This window comes from Falco cherrug, chromosome 2 (genome assembly GCF_023634085.1).
Source record: "Falco cherrug isolate bFalChe1 chromosome 2, bFalChe1.pri, whole genome shotgun sequence".
NCBI classification, from domain to species: Eukaryota; Metazoa; Chordata; class Aves; order Falconiformes; family Falconidae; genus Falco; species Falco cherrug.
The window spans coordinates 66216612-66240368 of NC_073698.1; the positions used below are offsets into that span (position 1 = coordinate 66216612).

General features: G+C 45.6%; 1 protein-coding gene and 1 long non-coding RNA gene across 2 annotated transcripts in view; both read right to left on the reverse strand.

Annotated features, from left to right (window-relative positions):
• Positions 1–5199, reverse strand: part of SH3RF3 (SH3 domain containing ring finger 3) — a 258246-nt gene extending 253047 nt beyond the window's left edge. Inside the window, exon 1 of the mRNA XM_055702859.1 lies at positions 4361–5199. Within this exon, the coding sequence (XP_055558834.1) occupies positions 4361–4756 (396 nt within the window). The 5' untranslated portion in view covers positions 4757–5199. The remainder of the gene's footprint in view (positions 1–4360) is intronic.
• Positions 5200–13086: 7887 nt separating this feature from the next.
• LOC129735409 (uncharacterized) lies at positions 13087–15376 on the reverse strand. The gene is made up of 2 exons (XR_008731001.1): positions 14287–15376; positions 13087–13989 (listed from the first exon to the last, which is right to left on the reverse strand). It is a non-coding gene; the product is annotated as an uncharacterized LOC129735409 (long non-coding RNA).
• Between the last annotated feature and the right edge of the window lie 8381 nt (positions 15377–23757).

Sequence of the window (23757 nt, forward strand, 5' to 3'; positions counted from 1 at the left end):
ACAAAAATGCATATAAACACCAGAATCCATCTGCTTCCCTCCCGTGAAACCCATGGTGGGATCTTCACCTGACAGACAAAGTATCCAAGAAGGAAATGCGGGGGCAGAAAATTACTGCAAGGCCTACTCCACATTCAATCCACTGTAAGCAGTGGCAGGTGAGGCAGGATTCTCATTAAAAAAAAAAAAATATGCCTCAATGTCTCTTTCTGGAGAATTTCTACAAAGAAGGCGACCGAAAAGCCTAGGCAGCAAATTAGTGCTGCTCCCTCTGCTTGCAAAACTCCTGTGAAGCCAATGGTAATAATCTTTTTTCTGGGCTAGCAAATGGCAGCCTTCCACCTGAAACAGTGAAATAGCTCTGCAAAGCTGATACATGGGAGAAGCATCCAGTGCAACACAGAGGAGCAAAGCCCATCTGTCACTTCACTCAAGCATGCTGACACATCATTTTCCTTATGCGCACATCTTACTCTCTACTGTTACCTATATCCCCGTCTGGTAACCCACCACATGCCCATCCGTCACTTCAGCCATGTTCCCTCTTCTGGGGAAAACATGAGACCTTTTGTTTTTCTAGGTTGTTTTATTTTTCATGCTAATGTTGTTCTCAGTTTGTGTTGCAAGCAAGCAATAAGCCCCACACCTGGAGGGGGATATGCCTGGTTCGAGAGGAAATTGGTAAAGACTTGTATGCATTTAGCTGGCCATTAGATCTCAAGAACTCCTGAAAAAAATTTGAAGTGATAAACTGCAATAATTGTTAAAAAGAAACCCCAAACCCCACACTCGGTAAAGAAGGCAAATTTACCATAATGCCTCAACAATCTAAGGGAGCCATTTACTTTGACAGAACCTGAATTCCCCAAGCGGTTTGACAGTGGTAATGGAAACAGAAGAGCCAATAAATTATAACCTTGTGTGTAATGCGCCTACCATTATAAACCACTCTTAGCCTCCTGCTTTATCCCCTGGGGGGCTACTCTAACAGTTGCTGGATTTCTTTTCCCTCGTTCTTCCAGTGCGCTCTTTCAGCAGTCAGACCCCTTTCTTTATAATGTCTAATACCATACCCTGCATTCACATAGCATCTTTAACATGAACATCCCCAAATATGCTATACTATTTAGAAACAGACCATTGCTTTTTTACAGCCTGAAATAGAGGCATTGGGCACCTAACTGGCTTACTAAAGGTCACATACCACTATATATCAATAGAATCTCAGATATTTTTCAAGCATGTGTTAGTAGGTAACCACCACTTCCAGTTCTCTCATACTGAAAATGTATATCACATATCTTAAAACATCTACAGTATTTCAGAAATGTTTCTGAAGAATGGCCTTGTACTCCTTTAGGAGCAGTGCCAGTGCCAGTTCATCCCCAGATCCTCTCACGCTGGGTTTCAGCACTCTGGATAGACCAAGTCTGCGACAGACTATGGGAAAAGAAGGACCAAAGACCAGATAAAGAAATACACCACCCCCACCCCCCACAAGTTTTGCCAAAGTGATAAACAACATTCATTGATTTTAGAAAATACTGTCTATGCAACCTGAAGTATGAGGTGTAGAAGCAAAACACAGACATAGTAGCAACACAGAAGCTGGCCCTGCAGTGTCTTCTAACGTTAATTAAAATTCTCATAGAAACAGATCCCTGGTGTGATTCTAACATATCGGTCCGAGGATCTGGGCAAGACTGAAGTCTGATAAAAGTGACCTTGGCTCTCTGCCACTGCATTTCACAATTAGCAGTTTCCTTCCCAACTAAAAAGCCCATAATGGTATGTCCCATTTTATATACCACATTACATAAAATGAAAGGTATTAATTAGTAAAATAGTGTAATTTGCATTTAAGCCCCAGGCAGCAAATCTACAGCACTTTCTGAAATTATACACACATATATATATATATATGTATTGTCTCATAAAGAATCGCTGAAGCTCTCTCCAAGGGAGCTAAGCTGTCAAAGACCAACAAAAGACTGAAAGGGATGCAATTCTGCTCTTCAGTACCAGCCTCAAAAAGCCTAATTCTAGACTGGTTTGTACCATCTATTGTTTAGTACAGGGAGAGGTTCTGTACTCTTGTCTCCAGGATAGCTCAGCGATCAGCTGTATCAGCAGCTCCAAGGAGGATTATTCTCCCCTGCTGCTTTTTTAAAAAGCAGATTAGTTCAGACTTTCTTTCACTGTAATGAACCTTGTAAGGATCAAGCGCATGGCATTGATTTCCAGGATAAAATTGTGCCATGAGTCAAAAGGCCAAGCAAACAGTTTCGCAGACCCACTCTGCCCCAGCAGACCCACTGCCCCAGAATCACCCATTAGCCCTATCAAGGGGGGGAAAATTGCAGTTGTTAAACATAAAAGCTGACATGTGATTCTCAGGTCATGCGTAACTTTGTTTTCTATCAAATTCAGTTGGGTAAAAACCCACACAGAAGCAGACGATAGAACTGAAGATGCTCACCAAAGTGCTATACAATCAAAGCCAGAAAATGACAGAATGGGATGTGGTTTTGTTTACTATATGGTATCTGCAATAACAGATAGGGAAGTGACTTATCAAAAGCCTGCCAATTTATTGTAAAATAATCAAAATTCAACTTCTCTAAAATCTGCATTAACGTATAAAATTACTCTCAAGTAACTTTCCTCCTCAAGCATTTCCTTACATGCACACACACCACACCACCCACCACCCCCTGTAACATCCCAGCTTGACTAGGATTTAAATATATGAAAACCAGAGATTGCCTTCATGCTGGACAGTCACAAAAGCCTGGTCAGGGTGCAAGACCCTGCCTCTGCAACACAAACACGGCAGGTGCAACAAGCCTTCCATGCAGACCCTACCTCCAGTAAGGTAAGACTCTTTGGGACACGAAACCAGACCATGAGGAAACTGTATTTTAATCTATCTGATGAATGCAAACTTCCCTTTTCAGAATGCTAAAAATCAAGATGACAGGAGTTGTCTGCTATGACACAGCTGTAACACTAACTTTAGTTGAAAAACAAACAAGCAAAAAAGCAGAGGACAGAATCCCATTGCCTTTTTTCCTTCTCTAAATTTGACAAATCGTTATTAAACACCTGAAAAGCATTGAGGACTACAGCTCAGTAATAAAGGATCTACCCTTTCAGAAATATTGCCAAGCACATTTCACTTCAGACTCCAAAACTGAATTTTATGGAACAATGTATGGCATTTGCCATCATTTCCTGTAGGCAAAACTTCAAAACGCCGGTACAGGTCTATTCATTTTTCTCAGGAAAAAAAAAAAAGGAAATTAATTAATTGAAACATTTACTATAGCAATACAACTTCACAAGGAATGTCTGCATCGACCTTTCCAAATCAAAAGCTTGTACACTAAACTACAGGCTCAAGCAGATTCCATGAGAGATCAAAGACAATTAAATATATCCACTATACATATATATGTATATATGTGACATTAGTCATAAGATGAAGTTCACAGTCTTCAGAGCATCTCCACTCCAAAGCCTCCTAAAGAGGTCCCATAGTAAATTTTATCATATCAGATTATACAATGATGTAGAACACCGGGAGGAATTGATCTTGTCCCCTTTGAGTCAATGAAACCCTCGCCATAGATTTTAAAGGGAGCAAGACCGGGCACTCGATTACCGTTTTGAAATAAACAAATGCATACGCTGCCGTCAGTGCTCTCCTTCAATAAATCACACACCTTATAGACAAAAATGAAATTACATTCCCTTGGGGAGGGAAACTTCAGTCCCCAGCCCCACTCGGTTCCGGCTGTCCTGCAGCCGGGCGGACCCTTCACGGCGCCCGGCAGCAGAGGGGGGCTCGGGGGAGAGATGCCGGCGCGGGGTACCGGCCCGGCCAGCTGTTTCTAGCGACTTATCCCCGCAGGCAGCACGGGAGCGGGAGCCAGCTCCTGCTGCACCTGACGGACACCCGGCAGCGGCCGGCAGCCGAAGAAACGCGCTTTGGAGGCACTTCGTGGTTCTTAACTCCGGGACCCGCGTCCAGCTCCGGGGCCCGTCGGGGCGGCGGCTGCCGGACAGCTCGTACGAGCCCCCGCCGGGGGGTCCCGCGCCGCCCCGGCCCCTCCCGCCGCCCGGAGTACTTCGAGGACACCCCCTTGCCTCCCTCCCACCCCTGCACCGCGGGGCGGGCACCGCAACCGCGGGCCGGGGGCGCGGGGAGAGGCCCCCGCCGCGCTGCCCCGCCGGCAGACAGCCCCCGCCGCCCCGCGGGACGTCCCGCCGCCAAACCGCGCCCGCGCGGCGCCCCGCGGGGACGCGCACACGCCCGGCCGCGCTCCCCCGGCCCGCCCGCCCCCAGCCCGGCACCCACCTTTCCCAGCAGGGCGCTGCGGCTGGCGGCCGCCAGCTCCCGCAGGCTGGCGGCGGCCGAGGCGGCGGCGGCGGCGACGGCGCTGGGGGCGGCGGCGGGCTGGGGGTACGCGGGGGCCGCGGCGCTGGGGCTGCCGCTGGCGCCCCCGGCGGCGCGGGGCCGCTGTCGGATGCCGTCCAGGAGGCGGACGAGGAGGATGTTGGCGGGCAGCTCGTCCACGCCGCAGCCCACCAGGATGCGGCACTCGGGGCAGCGCAGCTCGTGGCGGGAGCTGACGATGCTCTCCAGGCAGCGGCGGCAGAAGGTGTGCTGGCACGGCAGCACCTTGGCCGTGGTGTCCAGCCGCTCCAGGCACACGGAGCACTCCAGCAGGTCCAGCAGCGACGACTCGTCCATCGCCGCCGCCGCTGCCGGCTCCCGCTCCGCCGCCGCTCCGCCGCCGCTCCGCCGCCCCCTCGCCTCCGCCTCCGCCCCCGCCCCGCCGCCGCCGCCTCCGCCTCCCCTCCGCGGGGCAGCGCAGGGCCCCGACGCCCCTAGGGCCGCCGCGGCCGCCGCCGGCGGGGGGGGGGCGGCGGTGGCGCGGCGGGGGCCATCGGGGCGGCGGGGGTGCACGGGGAGGCGGCGGCGGGGCTGCCCCCGGCGGCGGACCCCGGCGACCTCGGGGGCTGCCTGGGCGGCGCTGCCCACGGCCGCGCGGCGCAGCGGCGATGCCAGCGGAGCGGAGCGGAGCGGGGCACCTGCCTGCCCGCGCCTCCTCCCGCCGCCCGGCGCGGCGCGGCTCGGCTCGGCGCGGCTCAGCAGCAGCGGCGGGGCCCGGCGCGGCCCACCGAGCCGCCCGCCGCGCCTCCGCGCGGGGCGGGGAGCGACGGGCAGCCCCGGGGGGGCGCCCGCGGCACGGCGGCCGCCCCGCGGGCGGTCCCCGCCCGCCCCGCCGCCTCGCCGCCGCTCCATGGCTCCCTGTAACCCGACCCAGCAGGGCTCGCCGCCCGCCTTCCTCCGCCGCGGCTCCCTCCGCCACCGCCTCCTCCTCCTTCTCCTCCTTCTCCTCCTCCTCCTCCAGGCGGAGGCTGCCGGACGGGCAGTGCGGCCTCACGCTGCCGGGGGCAGGCGGAGGAGACCCCCCTCGGGGAAGCCGAGGACACCCGGGCAGGGAGGGGGGGAGCCCCTGCAGCCCGGGCCGGGCGCCCCGAGGGCCGCGGGGGTCGCGGTGCCGGCCGGTCGGGAGGGGGGTCCGTGGGCACTGCCTCCCCCTCGGGGGAGCAGCGCCTGCCCCGTGGGCCGGCGCCGGGGCCGGGGTCCGCGCCGCCGTCCGGCCCCGCCATCCCTGGCGGCGCGGCGCCCCCTGGCGGGCGCGGCGGGGCGCAGCGGGCAGCCCCGGTGCATTACGCCCCCGCAGCCCGCGAGCTTCAGCGCGTCCCCATATAATCGTGTTTTGATCGTTATCGTGTCGTGCCCAAGCCCTGTGGGGGCTGCAAAGGTGACAGTAAGAGGGAGCGTCGCGCCCCGTGTCCCCGCCCGGTGTCCTGTGCCCCTGCCCTGTCCGGTCTCCCCCCAGTGCCCGCGTCCCAGATGCAGCAGCGGGACGGTGCCGGGACTCCGTGTGAACGGGTGCTCAGGCGCTGCTGGGAGAAGCGAGATCCTGGCAATCTGCAGTTACACATCCGTGGTGTATACTCACCACAGGGGGTTTTAAAAAATCAGGTGCGGCCACTTGCACGTATGCCGTATTAACAGGGCTGCCCCTCAGAGAAGCCACAGGAGAAGCCCCATTCTTCAGATTACTGTATCTTTTGAAAAACCCCTTTTTGACTAATGTTCAACCGCTAGTACCATTAAAGGGCCTACTTAAGGCGGAAACTACAACTGAAATATGTCGTAATCTTGCCAAAGGGAATTTTCACCTCTGGCCAAACCCCTAGCCCAAGCTTTCCCCTCTACCTGTGCTTCTGCTGTAACAGGGAGCTTCTGGATTCCGGGACTGCAATCCAAGCGCTTGCAGAAGCCCTTCTATTGCTCTCTCAAGTGACACTTTTAAAATTGACTTTTTGTGAGAGCTGTGTCAGGAAGGCTGCAGAAAAATCTTTCTGTCAGCTTTATGACTCTACAGTTAACTTCTGATGTATACAGCGAGATGACCCTGTTGTGATAAGGGTAATCGAAATACTGTATAGTAAAATTTACTAAATTGTGGTCTGCAGAAAGCCATGAATCTCTTGCTGCTCTTGTCTTACTCTAGAGGAGAAGGTGTAAGTGTAAAGCTAAAAAGCGCCTGATACAGCGCTCAGATCATTATTTGTTGCTGAGTAATGTCCAGTAATCTAACCTATGTCCTTGCAGAAAGAAATACCAAACTCAACAGTTTTAAACTATAAATAATACTGATGCCTGGAGAAATGTGAAATACAGTATCAAGGACTTGGGCTTTCTCTGGAGTAAAACTGTTAATTTAAGAAAAAAGAGTAATGGAGAACCTTTAAGGATAAAAGCCATTGCTTCAGCAAGGAGGGGGAAGTGCTGGAAAATCTGTAACGAAATGCATAATCGTTTCAGCACCTCCAACTGCTTCCTCCAGAGATGAAAACTTAAATATTGCTGTCAAAACATAAAAGCCAAAAGCGCTTTGTTACACACCAGTGTACCTCCAGGGACTCTTTTCATACATCTTCCTTCTGGTTGCTCCAGGGCTTGCAGCCAAACCAACCTGTCACCAGGTCTCCCAGAGCTGCCCAATCCTCAATCCAGGAAAAACACTCTGGAGAACCAACAGCCAAAGATGATGAGAGGATTCCTTGTTATTGGGACAGCTTTAAAAAGGTGCAATGTGCAAATATTTTCTTTTTCAATAGAAGAAATTGCTGACGTGCTTAAAATGAGAGACTGCTGTAACCCACCTGTAAAGCACCCTCTTGGACACAAGCTGGTTGCCATCATGGAGAAGCAGAAGCAAAGCTACATCAGAACCCTGCAAAGGGGAGGAGGCAAGGGAGCTCTCAAATCACCCTGGAGGAGCGTGTTCGAGGGAGGGAGTTGCTGAGGGACGTTGAGGAGGATGGAGGAAATGGAGAACCAGGCAAAGACGGGGGAAAGGGGACACAAGAAGAAAAAGAGATGAGGAAAAAGGAAGGGAAGCAAGGATGAAAAGAGGGAAAGATTAACACAAGGTTACACAAGGGACTAGAGACAAGTAAAAGCACACTTCTATGAAAAGGAGGGAGAGACTTGCGAGTTGGGCTTCAACTAGAAAAACCACCTCCTGAGTGTTTGAAAAGTCTTTGATGAAAAAAGAAGCATTTTCACAGTTAAAAGTTTAGCATGTGTTTTTGTGCTTCCCTGTGCCTGAGCCTAAATGAGAGTTAGGCCAGGCCTGAAGGAAATAAAAGGATAAGAAAAAAAAAGTCATCACACACACTTTCTCTTCTTGCCAAAGAGACCATGGGAAATACTACATTAAATATTAAGAAATTAAATACTCAGATTATTAAGTTTGGAAACAGAAAAAAGATGAAATGTTCAGAAGCCCGAGATAAAAACAGAAAGGAATGGAAAGAGACACAGAAGTTGTAACAGTTTTTTATTTACTTTAAAGAAAAGTAGATTTTATTAATTTCCCTGTCTCAGCTGCCAAAACATCTCACTTCAGATTATACGTGTGAAGTGATTATTTGTGAACTAATTAAGTAATGTGATTAACATGGTTCTTAAGCAGAGGTGCTGTTGTACACACCAGGATAGAGCTGCACGTTTTGCCGCACGTCTCTTGGTGAATGTGAGGAGATAGCTGATAAGCAACTGCTGTTTCAGGCTGTGGAAGTGTCTTCACTCCCATGTGGATGAAACAAACCCTTCTTGATGCATTAACTTTGAAGAGTACCTGGAGACAAGAAGCGACTCAAAGAAGCAAAATACTATTGCAGGAGAGTAAAGTGACATTGAAGCACTCCAAGGCTTCATTTGTAGTTGTCCTTAAATTATAATAACTCACTAGGTGTTGCTTAGTGTCTCAGTTAAAAATAGAAAAAAGCCTGTTCTGCTTTCCTGGTTCTTTTCCCTGCATGATCTTTCTTGCTGTTCAGTTCAGAACAGGAGAAACGGACAGTTCTTGCTGTCTGTAGCTGTGTCTACGTTGGTTTTCTGGGGACAGCACATGGATGTTACACCTTCAGCTTTACCTTCATACATTTGCATGCTGCTCTTGAAAATAGCTACCTATTTTGCAGTCTTCTACCACATCGGATTTGATTATACAGAAATTATTCTCAGTCTTTGTTTGTATGCTTGGTCTGCTTATAAGTGTCTACTGCACAGTAACTATTCAGTTTGCACAGCTAGGGAACATTTGCCTACTAAACAATGAGTAGCTCTTATTTGTATGATTCTTCCCAAACCTGGAAAGCATTATAAGAATGGTAGGCATTATTATTTTAGAATGAGTCAATGTAATTAAACTTGCAGTGGAATGCACAGCAGTCCATTTTTACTATCGCATTTTTGCTATATGTTTAAATGATCATTCAGTTATGCTTACATTGCTTGCTTTATTTACATTTAGATTAAAAAAAAAATAAGGCATTCTTGGACTTCTGAAGTGAGTTATATTAATACTAAGCAGAAGCAAGGAGGGGGACTTGTCAGCTCTGCCTTTTCTCCCTTTTATTGGACCTAAACAGTCTAGTATAACTAGCAAAAAATAACAAACTGATTTCAGACCATGATAATACTTCTCCAAAACAGACAATTTTGATTTGATGATGGCATCTTCTATCTGCTCCTTTGATTTGATGGAGATGAGATTTTTGACCAAGATTTATGTATCTGTCTACATATACATCCCTCTCCACTGCAGAAGCCCACCAATAGCTCTGCAGAAAAGCTTTTTCTTACACATGGAGAGGGAAACAACTCTGTTGCCTGTCAAGAGACAGCTTGTACAGAATCAATGGCTGAAAATCCTTATGGAAGCTACAGCAGGGTCACCCTCCCCAAAGTACGTTGGCTGTTAAAATGCCTGTCCTGGCAACCTATGTGTGACAGCGTACCCTTGCATCAAGATCTGGAGATCGTATCTGGGATGCCTCATGTAAGACAGTCATAGTAAATCCATTTCTTTGGAACGTGGATTTTTTTCAATGCCAACATGGAAGACTGGTTAAGGAGGACATATTACTTAAATTCCTCTTGACAGTATTTTGACACTGTAAAGAAAATCTTTAGTCCCTTTCTGTTTAACTACAACATTGAAATCCAGAAAGAAAAGACATCCATATACCTCTGCTCTCTCCATACACACATGCTGGCTGTGTTGGCCACAGGTCAGAAAGATGTGTGTTTAAGAGTGCAGTGTAATGGCAGCAGATGTTCAGGCAGGCTCTGCAGCTGCCCTGACTTATCTTCCCCAACAGCCCTGCCTCGCTCTTTTGTCCCCTCCCTTGCACCTTCCCTGTATAGTCAGTGTGTCTCCATGAGACTCATCCAGACAAAAAATAACCCTGGAAAAAAAAAAAAAGAAAAAGAAAAAGAAAAAAGAAAATACTTTTGATCATAGAAGTGAGAGATAAATGTTTAAAGTCTATACATAAGGAAAATGATTGTATTGTATTGTGATTTTGTTTCAATAAACTTGTGAATTAAAACGGCACTTCCTCTGGGAATATGTGGTGTCCATTGCCAGTCTCAGTATGGCAGCCTATCAAACCACTACGGTTTTTCAACTAGTTTTATCACATTCCTTGTAGTTTGGGGTTTTTAATGACATGGATGGAGCCAGGCAGGCATTGTCTGTGTGCAGCTCTCACTACACATCCAGCCCTCCTAGCAAGGCATTGTCCTTCCCATGTGATTATACAGCATTCCTTCTGCGTGGCTTTCAAGATGCATCTTGGGCTTTTATAAAATTAAAACTTCAGCTTCTACTACAACTAATTTTTTTTTTCTTTTGAAAGGGCTGAGAAATCACTTCAAACATTTATGAGCCTACCTTCTTTGCAGTAAATTTGACATAAATGATGCAAGGAATTTTTAATCTTTGCAGGAATTAGCTTGATGGCATCAAAGGCTGAAGAAGATTATTCTAGTACTGAGGAACTTTTTCAGGTCATGACTATAGTGAACTGTAGTTCCTTGTCCTCTCTAGTAGTCTGTTACAGTGCTGTAAGATAAAGAAATATACATTCCATTTTTTTCTCTTCTTCATAGATCATAAATTTGATTAAATTTTCTTCACTTGGCCACACAGACATTTTCTTAAAAGTTGAAGGAAAGATACTTCTGTTAGTGGCGAATTCATTTACCTTATTTATCAAAATACTTTTGCCAGTTTGTTGATTTCTTCCCACTAATTCACACGTAAAATTAACAGCATCTTTGAGGGCATCTGACAAAGTCTCTGTACTGGGTTTGCATCGCATTTTGGTAGCAGGGGGACTACAGGGGTAGTAAGAAGCTGCTGTGAGAAGCTGCCAGAAGCTTCCCTGGTGTCTGAGGGAGCCGATGCCAGCCGGCCCCAAGATGGACCTGACACCGGCCAAGGCCCAGCCCATCAGCAACGGTGGCAGCGCCTCTGGGATGACGTATTTAAGAAGGATGGGGGTGGTGGGGGGTGTGGAGGAATCTGCAGAACAATTGCAGAAGAGAGGGGCGAGGAGGTGTGAGCGCAGCACCCTGCAGCCCCCCGGCCGGGCAGGAGGGGCAGGGGGGGCTCCAGGCGCCCAGCAGAGATGCCCCGGCAGCCCCTGGCGAAGCCCCCGCTGGGGCAGGCCGTGCCCCCGGCCCATGGCGGCGAACGGGGGAGCAGATCCCCCCCCGCAGCCCGCGGGGGACCCCAGGCCGGGGCAGGGGGTGCCCGAGGGAGGCTGCGACCCGCGGGCAGCCCGGCCGGAGCGGCTCCTGGCAGGGCCTGTGGCCCCGCGGGGGGGAGCCCGGGCCGGGGCGGGTTCGGGGCCTGTGACCCCGCGGGGGGCCCGGGCTGGAGCCGGCTGGGCCTGAAGGGCGGCACCGCGGGGGGGCCCGGCCGGGGCGGTGCGTGAAGAGCTGCAGCCCGGGGGAAGGGCTCCCGCGGGGGAAGGTCGCGGAGGAGCCGCTCCCGGGGGAGGGACCCCGGGCTGGAGCAGGGCAGAGTGTGGGGAGCCTCCCCCGGGGGGCAGGAGCGGCAGGGACCGCCTGAGGGACCCCCCAGCCCCCCCCGGGAAAAGGGAGGGGTCAGGGGGAAGGTGCTTTTAAGTTTTGATATTTATTGCTCATTACCCTACTCTGATTTGACTGGTAATAAATTAAACTAATTTCCCCAAGTTGCATCTGTTTTGCCCTGCTGAGTGATCTCCCTGCCCTTATCTGGGCCCACGAGCTTTTTGTTATCTCTCCCCAGCCCAGCTGAGGACAGTGACAGAGCAGCTTTGATGGGCACCTGGCATCCAGCCAGGGTCAACCCACCACTCACTGATACGGTGGCCCAGCTCTCAGTTGTGATTAAAGCAAACCTAGTGGTACCCACGCCTGTGCAAATTTTTCCTTTAACACTCCTCTTGAGGTACTTCACCGAGACTGCAGATACACGACGGCTGCAGGGAGCCTGCGGCGTGGCTGGCACAGCTGCACCATTGCAGTAAGGCCACCCCGCTAGCAGAGGCCCCGGCACGGCATTGTAGTTATTCCTGCAATAACATTCTGCAAAACTGTGAGAAGACAAACTATTTCATCGCTGTCCTACCACTAATGAAATGTCCATCCTGTTGTTTTGGAGAAATCCATCGCAGGGAATAAGAAGAGATTGCTGTGGTTAATCTATAAATTTCTAATTGCAAGGGTTTTTAAGAATTCAAAATTAGCTGTTTAATCTTCTTGTGTTGTAGTTGTTTTTAAAGGCCCAGTTGCCAGTAAACTTACACTTGATAGCTGAATTTCTGAGATCTGTGTGCCCTCATAGAGGCTGGACTGTGTTCAGCTGGGGATGGTTAATATTTCCAGTTTTAGTCAGGGTTACTCAATTACTCAACTTACAGCAGCTAGCCAAGAAAACTGATTTCCCTGGAGCCCCGTTTTTTTCCCCAGAGGCCCATCTTGCTGATATCTGCCCAGTACTGCATAGGCACAGGGGTTGTGCCTGTGTCCCTGGGGCAGCAGTCGTGCCCCGGGGGCTGGTTCTCACCTCTCCAAGGGAAAACTCCAGGTCTCACCCCACCCCAGCAGGACCTGAACCATTGTGTTTTCAGTGTTTTCCTCAAACTTTAACCGGCACACCCAGCCAGCAGAAACTGCTGCTAGGCCATTGGTTAATCAATGCACGGTCAAATCAACAAGCCATCTGCAGCTAAAAGATGAAAAAATACTGTGCACTGTAAAATTCTTCACTTCTGTATCACACTTTTGATTTAGTAAATGTCTTTTCTTAAAAAAAGGAGAATTAACTTTTCTTTTCTTGCATGCGGTTCAGGAACAACTGACTTATTTGTAAGTTTGGAAGAATGAAGATTAATTACCATATGTAAGAGAGAACACATGTTCTTTCAATCAGCATTGACTTCTTTAAATTGAAGAGGGAAAACAGCAACCAACAATGCTGCCAAAATAAATGTTTAATGGAGCACAAGGTTGTAATTTTCTCTATAACGAGGCGTACCATCTTTAGGAACAAAATGGGTACCATCTCTGCAGACAGGCATGTACTTAGAAACATAAAGATGCAATAGGCAGAGAAGTCTTCACAGTTTCAGGCTACAAACAATACAGGCAGGGAATAACTCAATAGACTTTATTAATATTCAAACAAGCAGCTGTCAACACTTCATCCCAGAACAAACTGAAGCTCCTTACATAGCTTTTACTACTGTAATAGTTAGGTTCATTGGTAGTAGACTGGAAAACATGCAATACTAATGAACCCTCCCTGCTGCTCCTGGCCTACAGTTTAATCCTTCCTAAAGTGAAAAACATTTACTACATATGCAATACCACGCTCCCAAGAGGCTTCAGGTTCAAAAGAGACATTTCAATTTTGTTTCTTAGCAACATACATCCAATAAAAGTGAAACACTATACAAACTGTAATATGTTTGTGTTGTTTTAATCTATAACACAGTACTTTGCCAGTGCTAAGGAAGTACATTGCTACAAGATCTTTACAAGGTCTCTTATAATTGGACATATGCATTTTATGTTTTCCCTGCTAGATTACCTGCTGCAGAATATATTTCTGAAGACACTATAATGTGTTCATGAATAATAAATGAAGAGGTAAGTTCTACTCTCATAAGGGCATGCTCACCGGCATTATAGTGTGGTTTGTTACATAGGAAGAGATCTTTCGACGTTTCATTTGTAGGCAGCATTTGAGCATCCTGCAAGGACTTGATTTCTAGAATCAAGCCTTCAATGCCAGGCTAAAATTATTTGTACAGCACTTATTTCTTGGAAGGACAGCAGGCATGGCTTAGTATTTTCTTCTTCTGCCTCCAATGGCTGACTTGATGTGACCAAAACCAGTTTTGCGGTTTATCAACTTTAATGTCATGTTGAGGAAGAGGAGGAGACAGCCAGGTCTCTAGAGAAACATGCTGTACAGAGGAACTTTCAAAATTTCACTCATTGCAGCTATAGCTCTTCCCCTCCATCATTCAGTTTCGCTGCTTCCCCAGTGCCTGCAAAGAGGAATAGGAAACATGATATTTAGTTTCTTCCTATGGTATTTATCATTCTCCTGTATAAATATATATATATATATATCTTTAAAACTCAGAAATTACTCATCTCTAGAAAAAAACTATAGCACTTGTATTCTGTAAGTGCCTAGTAATAACAGTTCCAGCATGTGAACACTGCATTGTCAATAGGCATATATTAGAAAGGTGCAAACAACAAAATTCACTTTATGAAGAAGTGCTGGGGTTTTATTTAATGTAGTATGCAAGATAAAAGAAAATAGCATAAATGGTTACCTGTCTTCCATCAGCTTGGAAGTATATGATTCAAGAAACGGCCCAGGGTTTCCACTTCATGCCACAATTCGCCCTCCCGAGGAACCTTGTGCCCTGGTCCTCTTCATGCTGATCTTTATACATCATATTCCCTACGTTAGGCACTTCTGTGGACTAACTCATATTTTCTAGTAGTGTGAGCCAAAAAAAATCAGTCTGAAACATTCAGAGAAAATTGGTTTGAAGGGAGGCCCATAAGTATCTAGCACCATAGATATAACTTATGAATTATTTAACATTGAAGGTAGCTAAGGAAAACAATACCACGCAGAAACACCAGGTGGAACTAGGAGGAGAGGAAAGAAGGAAAGAAAATAATCCACTATAGTTTGCCAAGTTTTCTGAAGAAATAATTTTTCTAAATGCAGCCTTGGTAGAAAATTACTTATTTACTTATATTTCACTAATTATCAGCTTCTCTGGATGCCTACAAAATTTCATAGGTTGATTGGCCCTTTAAAGCAAAGAAGCAAAAAATCTACTCTGAAATAATGAATATGATAACTCAGCCTAATATGATATAGCCCAGCTTGACACCTCCCTTTGCATGCAAAATCCGGTGGCAAGACATAAACTGTCCTCATACTGTGATCTAATTACCTGATTTTTTTTTTTTTTTAGAAAAGCTTAATACTTAGTTGCTCTTGCTGAAGTCAACTGAAAGTTGTGGTTGCTGCCTGCTTTTGTAAATGAGGTTATAAAAGTCAACAAGCTCCATCAAAATAGAAGAGGAAATTAATCACGTGGTGAAAGGGCTCAGCTTCTCTCGTGGAAATAGTTAACTCAGCTGACTTGAATCACCTGAATAACATGAAAGAAGGGTTTTTTCCCTAGTTCAGACCAGTGCAATGCAAGTCCCTGTGGATCAATAGCTACTGCCTAATTTCCACTTAAACCCTGAATAGGAAATCACCCTCAGCTGCGCTGAAGTGCTACCTATACATTTTGTAGAGAGTAAGAAGCCAAAGACAATCCTGAAGTGAAGTTTTGGAGCAGCCCCTGCTTCTTGCCTCATGGAGAGCTCTCAGAGGAGATGCTTTGTGGTGGCGACTCTAAATCATCTCTGTCCTCAGTAAATAAGAGGAATGCACATCCGTCTCTATATAAAGAAATTATATTAGGAAGTACTTAAGATTTTGTATTTTTAGCTTTTGCTTCTACAGGAAACACAATTGCAGAGTCCTGAGATTTGTAGGATTCAGCAAAACAGACGATAAAATCTTCCACTACTGTTCATGTGCCCTGTGACTATTTTTATAACTTTATGTTGGTTTTGCTACCCATTTAGATGTCACTGTTTAGCTTCAAGTGACTCCCCTAGTTGAAATATTAAGTCTTTTTTACCATTAAACAATCCAGGATACATTTAGAGTTTGGGGTTTTTTTTGTTTACTTGTTTATATGTCAGTGCATTATGCTCACAAAGGCACTAATAGCAAAACCTTTACAATTCTATTTCTGTTTAATCAGAAATATTTACTGGAGAAATGATGAAAAAATGCATTGCTTGTAATACAGTAATTAATCAAGTATTCAGTGCCCAGCACTGAAGGTGATTTTCTTAAGTGTGATGTTTACACGGAGGCATCCATGTTTTCTGCATAGAGAAGAGTGATAGTTAGTACTGGATTTTCTGTATTAATATCCCTTCACAGATCAGCATTCACTATTCATATGCTTCTCTGGGATTTGCCTTCCTCAAGATCATTACAATCAGAGCACTTATTTGCTAGATCACTTACAGAAAGAAAACACAAAAAGTCCTGAATATAATCAAAGCACATTTTCTTCCATTTCCAGAATTGATAACTATGCAAATCGAAAAAGCACCAGCTTTCTATTAAAAAAAAAAAAAAAAAAAAAGTATTTCTTCCTGCTGTGTTAATTTTCCCTTTTTTATTTCCCATCTGAGAAGCCAAATTATAATAGCTTATAACTGGAAGGCCAGTTCATACTTTCTTACGCCTTCTGTAATAATTCATCCTTGTGCAAAAGCGTTAATGTTGCCCAGCAGAGCGCCATTTATACCTCATTTGCAGAGCATAAACTGTATAGTCCAGGGTATTGCACATTAGGTTCTCCACCCCATAATTTAAAACTGAACATAATCAGTAAAATTACAGACTCTACAATATTGCCTTTCCAGATCACATACGCATGTTGTCGGTGCTACTGTGTGTTGTAAAAATCAGCACACAGAGGAAATGCTGGTGCAAGAAGACAATAAATTTGAGTGGAGATCTTCTTTCCCCCAGAAGAATCATATCATAAACTGTTTTCTCAAAAAATTTGGCTGGAAACTCACCTCTGCTGGGCTAAGGCAGAACGTAATAGAGGTGTTTATAACTGAACACTAGTATACAATAGGTATGCAAGTAATAGCATTTAATAAATATTATTAGGAAATTATACACTTTGGTCCAAAGGAGCAAACAGGTTCAGAAGCAACACTATCATGTGTTTTTTTAGGAAGTCATGCAACAAAAAAGTGGAAAGGCAATGTGATATGACCTCTCTGTCAGTGGGCCTGATACTGATTCAATCACTTCATGCTGCCTGTTTATGCAAAGGGATCACCCAGGCCCTGTAATATTAACATTATGGGTCAAACTACTATAAATATTCCTGACAAAATGAGCTGTGTAAATAGATAAAGCTTTACTGCTTCCTGCTTTTACTTCGACTTCAATATACTAACAAATGTTAATAATATGCTAAAATGCCGAGCCTGGAATATAAAGGTTTTATAAAAGGAATTATAAAGGTCCCCTCATCTCTCTAACAGACAGGAGAAGGAGAGTTTCCCATCAAAGACTGCGACTCTTCAAGTTGTGCTGCCCAGGTATATGTACATTAAGATGCTGATGATCTCCAGGCATATGAGGGAAGATGCAAAGGGGCAGCCACATCCTTCACCACTGCAGAGTCTGGGGGTTGTAGGCAGTGGTTAGAACACATCTCAGGAGCTACTGGGACAAACTTTTAGAAGCATGGATGAAAAGGAGACATTTCAGGCATGCAGCTGTTCCAGCCTTTTTTTATGCTCACACAGAAATCAGTATACATCTCTGAAGTGTTGACTGGGTACACCTGTGAGGCATTTTTCCCAAAGCAGGGACCTGAACATGAAGCCTCAGCTACGGAGAAGTGTTAAATAACAGCATGGGCTGACACTACCATCAATACCTCAGAAGTGCCTGAAATACAAAGCTGTGCTGTCAGTTCCTTTCCCTTTTGGTGGACTCTGGCAAAGTAGCTTCTACCTGTCTTGGGAAAAGAGGTCTAAAGAGTTGAACTTCTTCCTGGCAAAGGAAGAAGGAGATCTAGTGCCTCCAGGGAGGGCTTTCTATGACAAGTGGTGCTCAGTTTGGGTCTTTCTATTACCTGTTTTCATTTCAGATGGCTGGCAGCTTTAGATCTGAAGGAAACAATTTTCTCTCCTTCTGCAGGAGTATAGATTTGCAGAGTGGTTTGTTTTTTTTTTTAACTATTTTGTGTGGCAAAAATGTAACAGAGAAAAGGTATTAAGAAGAATCAGATGCCAGGAAAAATCAAAGAGAACTAAGGCCAGAAGCAGTTCAATGTGTTTTGGCTAAACCAACAGCTTAAGCAACATTGTCTAACTCTCCTTTGGAGGCACATCCCTGCCAAAGATGCTATGGACACCTATGCAACCAGTTCCCTCAGTAGTGAAGAGATATTTTGCAACATGTGCTCAGCAACTTGAATGATTGCCCTGCTGTGGAAGAGGTTGTCCATGGTTCAGCGTGCTTGTGTATCCCTGCAGGCAGCTGGTACCCTTCCTGGTACTGGCAGAAGCAGCTGCTTGGCTCTGGGACACACTTCCCCCACACATCACACAGACAGACAGACAGACAGACAGACACGCCTGCTATCAGCTATTTCTCCATTGCCCTCCTATACACACCCTTAACCCTTCAGACTACCTGCACACCCTCATCTACCACTGCTCTCCAGACTAAGGCCCCAAGCATGTGCTCCAAAAATAACTCCAAAAATAGCTGTCCCGTGGTAACATCTGCTCCATAAGCACCAACCTACAGGCTGATCTATAGAAACCATCTGCAAGGCAGTTTGGTGCATGTCAGCCCCTCCACCTCGGGAGTGCTACAGAGCTGTGTGAAGAGGTTGGTGTACCAGTGGCTGAGAGAAAAGCACATTTTCAGTGCTTATTTCTATTTTTTTGTAATATCTAATGAAGTGGCACATCAAGATAATAATGCAATAGACCGGGGGAAAAAAGCATTATATATTCACCCCAGTATTTTTTTAAATCAGAACAAGCCTCATTCTGCCTCAGAAAACAGGTAGGAGGCTTTTGCAGGCTCTGTCGCTTGCTGAAAGAGAAATAGTTGGGTTTTAGAGTAAACCAACCTGTACAAAAAGAGAAGTGAGGTTTTTTTAAATAACCTTGCATAAAAAGGAAATGCCATCACAGGGAGAGACTGAAGCAGCTGTATTATTCGACCCTCAAAGCAAAATCTGCCAAGATTTTTTAATGGCAGAAAAAAAGAGAGGAGCATCTGACAGGGAGGAGGAGAGCACCCCAGAACCCAGGTGGGATCTCTTTCCACAGCCCAAACAAACTAGACAGAGACATGACTAGAGTTATCACTTGGTCAAAAGCAATTTTTCATCAGTAAACCTCAGTGCAAGCAGTGGAGCAAATGTGGATGTACGAGCTCAGATGCACCGTATCCCAGGAAAACACATAATGCAACCACCAGTGCAAAAACCAGCAGGCGACAGAGGTGTGATGTCTAAGGTGTCTTACGTACAACTGTGTTCCATGGTCTGCTTGCTCTCAGGAAGGGGAAATGAGTGCATTTGTCAGCACACCACAGGGCCATATACAGGCAGGGTTAGCAGTCCCCCATATGGTGAGGGCAAAGTTCCCCAGGAGCCCAAAAGTTTCCCTTAAGAACAGATCAGACAAGTAACTACCAGGAATGATGTAAGCACAGATCATCCTGTCTCAGGCAGAGCGTTGGACTAGATCACCTCCCAGGGCCTAGTCTGGTCTTATTTTCTATGTTTTCTGTGTTAATACCCAGCTAAATAATGAAGTGGTAGAATTTGGAGAGTTTATAATATCCACAGCTGTGTTGAGAATACAAGAGAAATAGGTGGAGGTTTTACAAAGGAGTATTTCCTAGAGAAATATTAAGGAAACAAGGGGTGGTTTTGCACTGTTAGAAAAAAAGGCAAATAGAAAGAAGAGCACAATGTTCTGCCATTGCGCTGCATTTAAGAGATCTGTTTACCACACAAGTAAATGGAGGGGATGGTCTGCTCTAGATGGGAATTGCTGGCTTGTAGTCAGACTGGAGAGTAACCCACTGCAGAACAGGCAATATGCAACTATTGGATGAAAACCAAGAGTTTTGCAAAGACAGCACCACAGGCCCACATCTTAGGGCTAGACCCACACAAGTGCGCTGCAAAAGCTGTGGGAGGAACTGGAAGATGTAAAAATATCTCTGGATTGCCAATCACCAGCAAGTGGCTGGAAGTGGCCCTTTCTCAGTTTCCCAAGCTGCGAGACTTGTTTGCAAAGAGAGATGGAGCAAACTAGATATGTCCCAAGTGGTGTCAGAGCCAGAGTCAGCAAGTTCTGAGCAGGGTTGGACATGGGGACAAGCTGGGTGGGATGGGTGGCTCCTGAGTCAGCTGGGCATCTCCAGGGATGCTCAGAGCATGGCTGGGTACTGCTGGGGGGCCCTGGGCACATCCCATAGCTGTTTGGCACCTTCATAGCTGGAAGTGGTTTGAGGAGCACCTGTAATGCATTGTAATTTCTATCCTTCGAAGAGATAGAAAAAATACAGTTTTGTGAATTAGTGCATTTTTTCTGAAGTCAAGTAACTACAGAATATCTTAGAAAGTTTCTAGTTGCATTATGTTGTCGTTTACGATTCATCAATGTGTTTTGTCCTGTTGTGTAAAAATACACCTGTGCTTTGATGGGGAAATAAGGCTTTTGTAGAAGAGAGAAATGAAGTAATTACAGTTGATGGAGACAGGACTCTCCACATCCAAAAACTGCGTGGGAAAAAAAACATTTCATAACACCAGCAAATACTACTTGCTTTGGGCATCATTTTGAGTCAGGGGAGTTAAATTTCAGAAGTATCTTTTCTGGGGAAAAGAAGTCTCTTTCTGATAGATCATATGGTGCTGGTGAAAACAGTGAAGCTGAAGATAGGCATTTTCCCTTGGGTAACAACCCAGCAGCACTGAGTCATAACGACATTTTTTACAAACTCTCAGAAAAAATCCATGGAAATTGCTCTGGAGATTGAAAAGCTCCAGGCTTGTCTATGCCTAGAGCACCTGGGAGATGGACACAGCCTATGCCTGAGGACCAGCTTCCTTACAATGCCAGCAAAACAGCATTTATGTCATCAGTGTCTGCTTCCTAAGGTAACTGAAGACCACCATATGAACAAGCTTGTGAAAAAGGGTATGGAATGACTTGGGAACCCAGCACCCTGCATCAACATTAGTTCTTGATCTACACCCCTGACTCCGAGGTGTTTCCATCCGCTCCTCTCTGACATTTGTACAGGTGGAGGCGGAGGAGCACAGGTCTGGAGGGGATCTGCTGGGTCACTGAATCCAGTCCCCATTGACTGCAACACAGGCTTCGATCGAAGCACCATTTCCCATGCCCTGCACCCACAAAGGTCCTGTCACAAGCTTGAAGCCTGTAGGAAAAGATCAATCATGATACCTTTTAAGGCAGCAGAGTGAAAATCAGGTGAAACTGAAACCATTTCCAGTTCCCACAATAACAGGATATCTGATGGATGCTTCCAGGTAGATCATGGCCTGTATTGTGAATGAAGGACACACTCTGCCCCTTGCTGCTGCTGTCCAGCAGGATAACACCTTTCTGATGTCAGATTGCAAACTGCCTTAACTCTCAATGTGTGAACTGGACACACTATGTCTGTCTTAGCAAGTAACAAACTCAATAAATGTGAATTTGTAAAGCAAAACCATAGGCAATGACCTAGGACCTGTCGTTGACACAACACAGTTTGGGGAGGATAACTGCTGGTCTGATCCCCAGGACCACATCGGCACATGTCAGGTGTGCAGCTGAGACACGTCTGGTTTAACCTCCTTTGGGGAACCCCATTACACCCTGTGGCGCTGCCATGACACAGCCCACACTGCAGTGAGTGGGGACAACTAGGACCACCACTTCAAAACTACATTCCTGGTCTGGGTTGAAACACTGACGTAGATGCACCTGCTAACGACCCACCTGAGAGCATTATGCCATCAAGAGCACCTGTCTGTGCCCTGTCTCCCAGCCCCTCAGAGAGACGTGCATGTAGAAAGCAGCTGGTGACAGATTATGCATTTTAGATGATAGAAAGGAGTTCCTCTTTGTGCCTTACAGGTGATCAGCAGACATCCAGAAGGGAATAATATTAGGTGAAAGGATGGTGCAAAGAAGCAGCAGAATAGCATCAGCTCCTCTTGAAGGTATTGGCATATCACAGACCTCTTCTGTCTTCAGTAATTCTCCTTTCTTTTTGCAGCTCTTGCTGCGAGAAGTGGCTAGGAGGGATGTGGAGCACTTTGATGAAGAGCAAACCTGAGAGCTCAGAGTAGTTCAAAAAAGCTCTCACTGCTTGTAAGAGCCAAGGCTTGACAAGCCCCTCTCCTTTCAGACTCAAGAGGACTCCTTCAGATGCTGAACTTCAGGGAAACGAGCCTGTGCAGTTCTCCTTCGTTTTATTTTTAGAGAAGTAGGCCATGCGTCTTTCAGAAATGTGCTTGGTGTCTGTCACTAAGACCACAGCCTCACAAACACGCTTTAGACTGAGGTAACACACACCCAGCCATCGTGGACTGGAGCCTGGAAATTGTTATGCCCTCTTCACTCCTGGCTTTTAGAGAGAAAAAAAGAAATTCCTGTTACAGTTGATATGGCTCAAACAATAGAAAATAATTAACTGTTTCATCTTCTCTTAAATAGGAGTCAGTGCTCAGATTATTCCTTATATATAAATATATATCCTGCAGTGGGATTACAGCATCTAGAAGTGCAGACACGGAGTAGGCTGTAGATAAAAAGAGCCACTGGGTTTCAGTGAGATCCTGTTTTTGTCAGGAGGCTTCAGACTGACAAATGTTCAAGAAACTGACATCTAAGAAAGAAAAAGGACATCATTTTCCCCCCAAAACTCAAAAGGAACATACATGTATGGGTTTTAGTGCTGTTCTTACATCCAGTACGAGAAACCTTGCTTTAGCCACTCATTAAATCAGCACCCATTGATCACCACAACTGACCGAAATGAACCTAATGATAAATGGTTTGTTATACAAAAAACGAGTGAGGGAGAACTAGTGACATTAAGAATATTTCACAATTTAAGTTATAATAAGTCTTCTTTCCTGTAAAGTTATTTCTTTCAATAATCCATTCTGACTTTAGCATCTCCTGAATTAGAATTAGTGACATTAATACATTTTTTTACTATTCAAATGATGGTCTACCTTTTTTCCATAGCTGGGTATTTAACTTAGGAAAGGAGATAAAATTAACATCCATACAAGGAGATTGTTTAAATTAACAAGAAAACTTTCCATGGTTGGATGAGGTAATAAAAAAGCTTAATTATTGAAAGTTACTGATAAAGTTAAAAAAAAATCTTCATGAAAGGTATAACTTTTATGAGAATCTGGAAATTTCTGTACTTTTCTGTTCAAAAGCAGGCTCTCTCCTTTTCATGTGTACTTGTTATTCTGGAAATCCTAGAGTTCATCAAGAAGGTAAGAATCACAGCATCATCTGAAGAACATAGAACTTGTACATCTAACATCTATTTTATCATTCACAGGCTTGTGCAGACCAAATTAATACACACATTGAGCTCTTTTTAAAAAAAACTAATGGCTTCAGAAGACTTGGAACTACTAGATTTATGGGAGACAATGAAGATTTATTGAAGAGAACTAATTACACCTTGTTATCCATAATTAATGCCTTTCCAATTAATATTGTAAGACCAGAAATTACAGGGTGAAAAAATCTAGTCACAGAAGGAACAGGCTTCTGAGTGGCAGCCCTAGTGGCAGAGCAGCTCTCTGGAGAGAGGGCCAGATCCAGAAAATCTTTACTGAGGCTACCCTTAGCATATTATATTGCTGTCTATCTCTCCATATCTGATATATAATGCTAGCTTTACAGAAAATGTAATGAGACTTGTAATGGACTTCATCTGCCTTTTAATAACACCGTGCTTGCTGAAAATCATTATGAAAAGCAAAATCATTATTATGAGTGGTTTTACATAGGCAGGAGCTGAAAGACGGTAATCTAGGTAATACAGCTATTTATTAAAGCAAAAAAAAATTTTAACCTGGAGAAAAAGTACTTTCAGGGCCTAA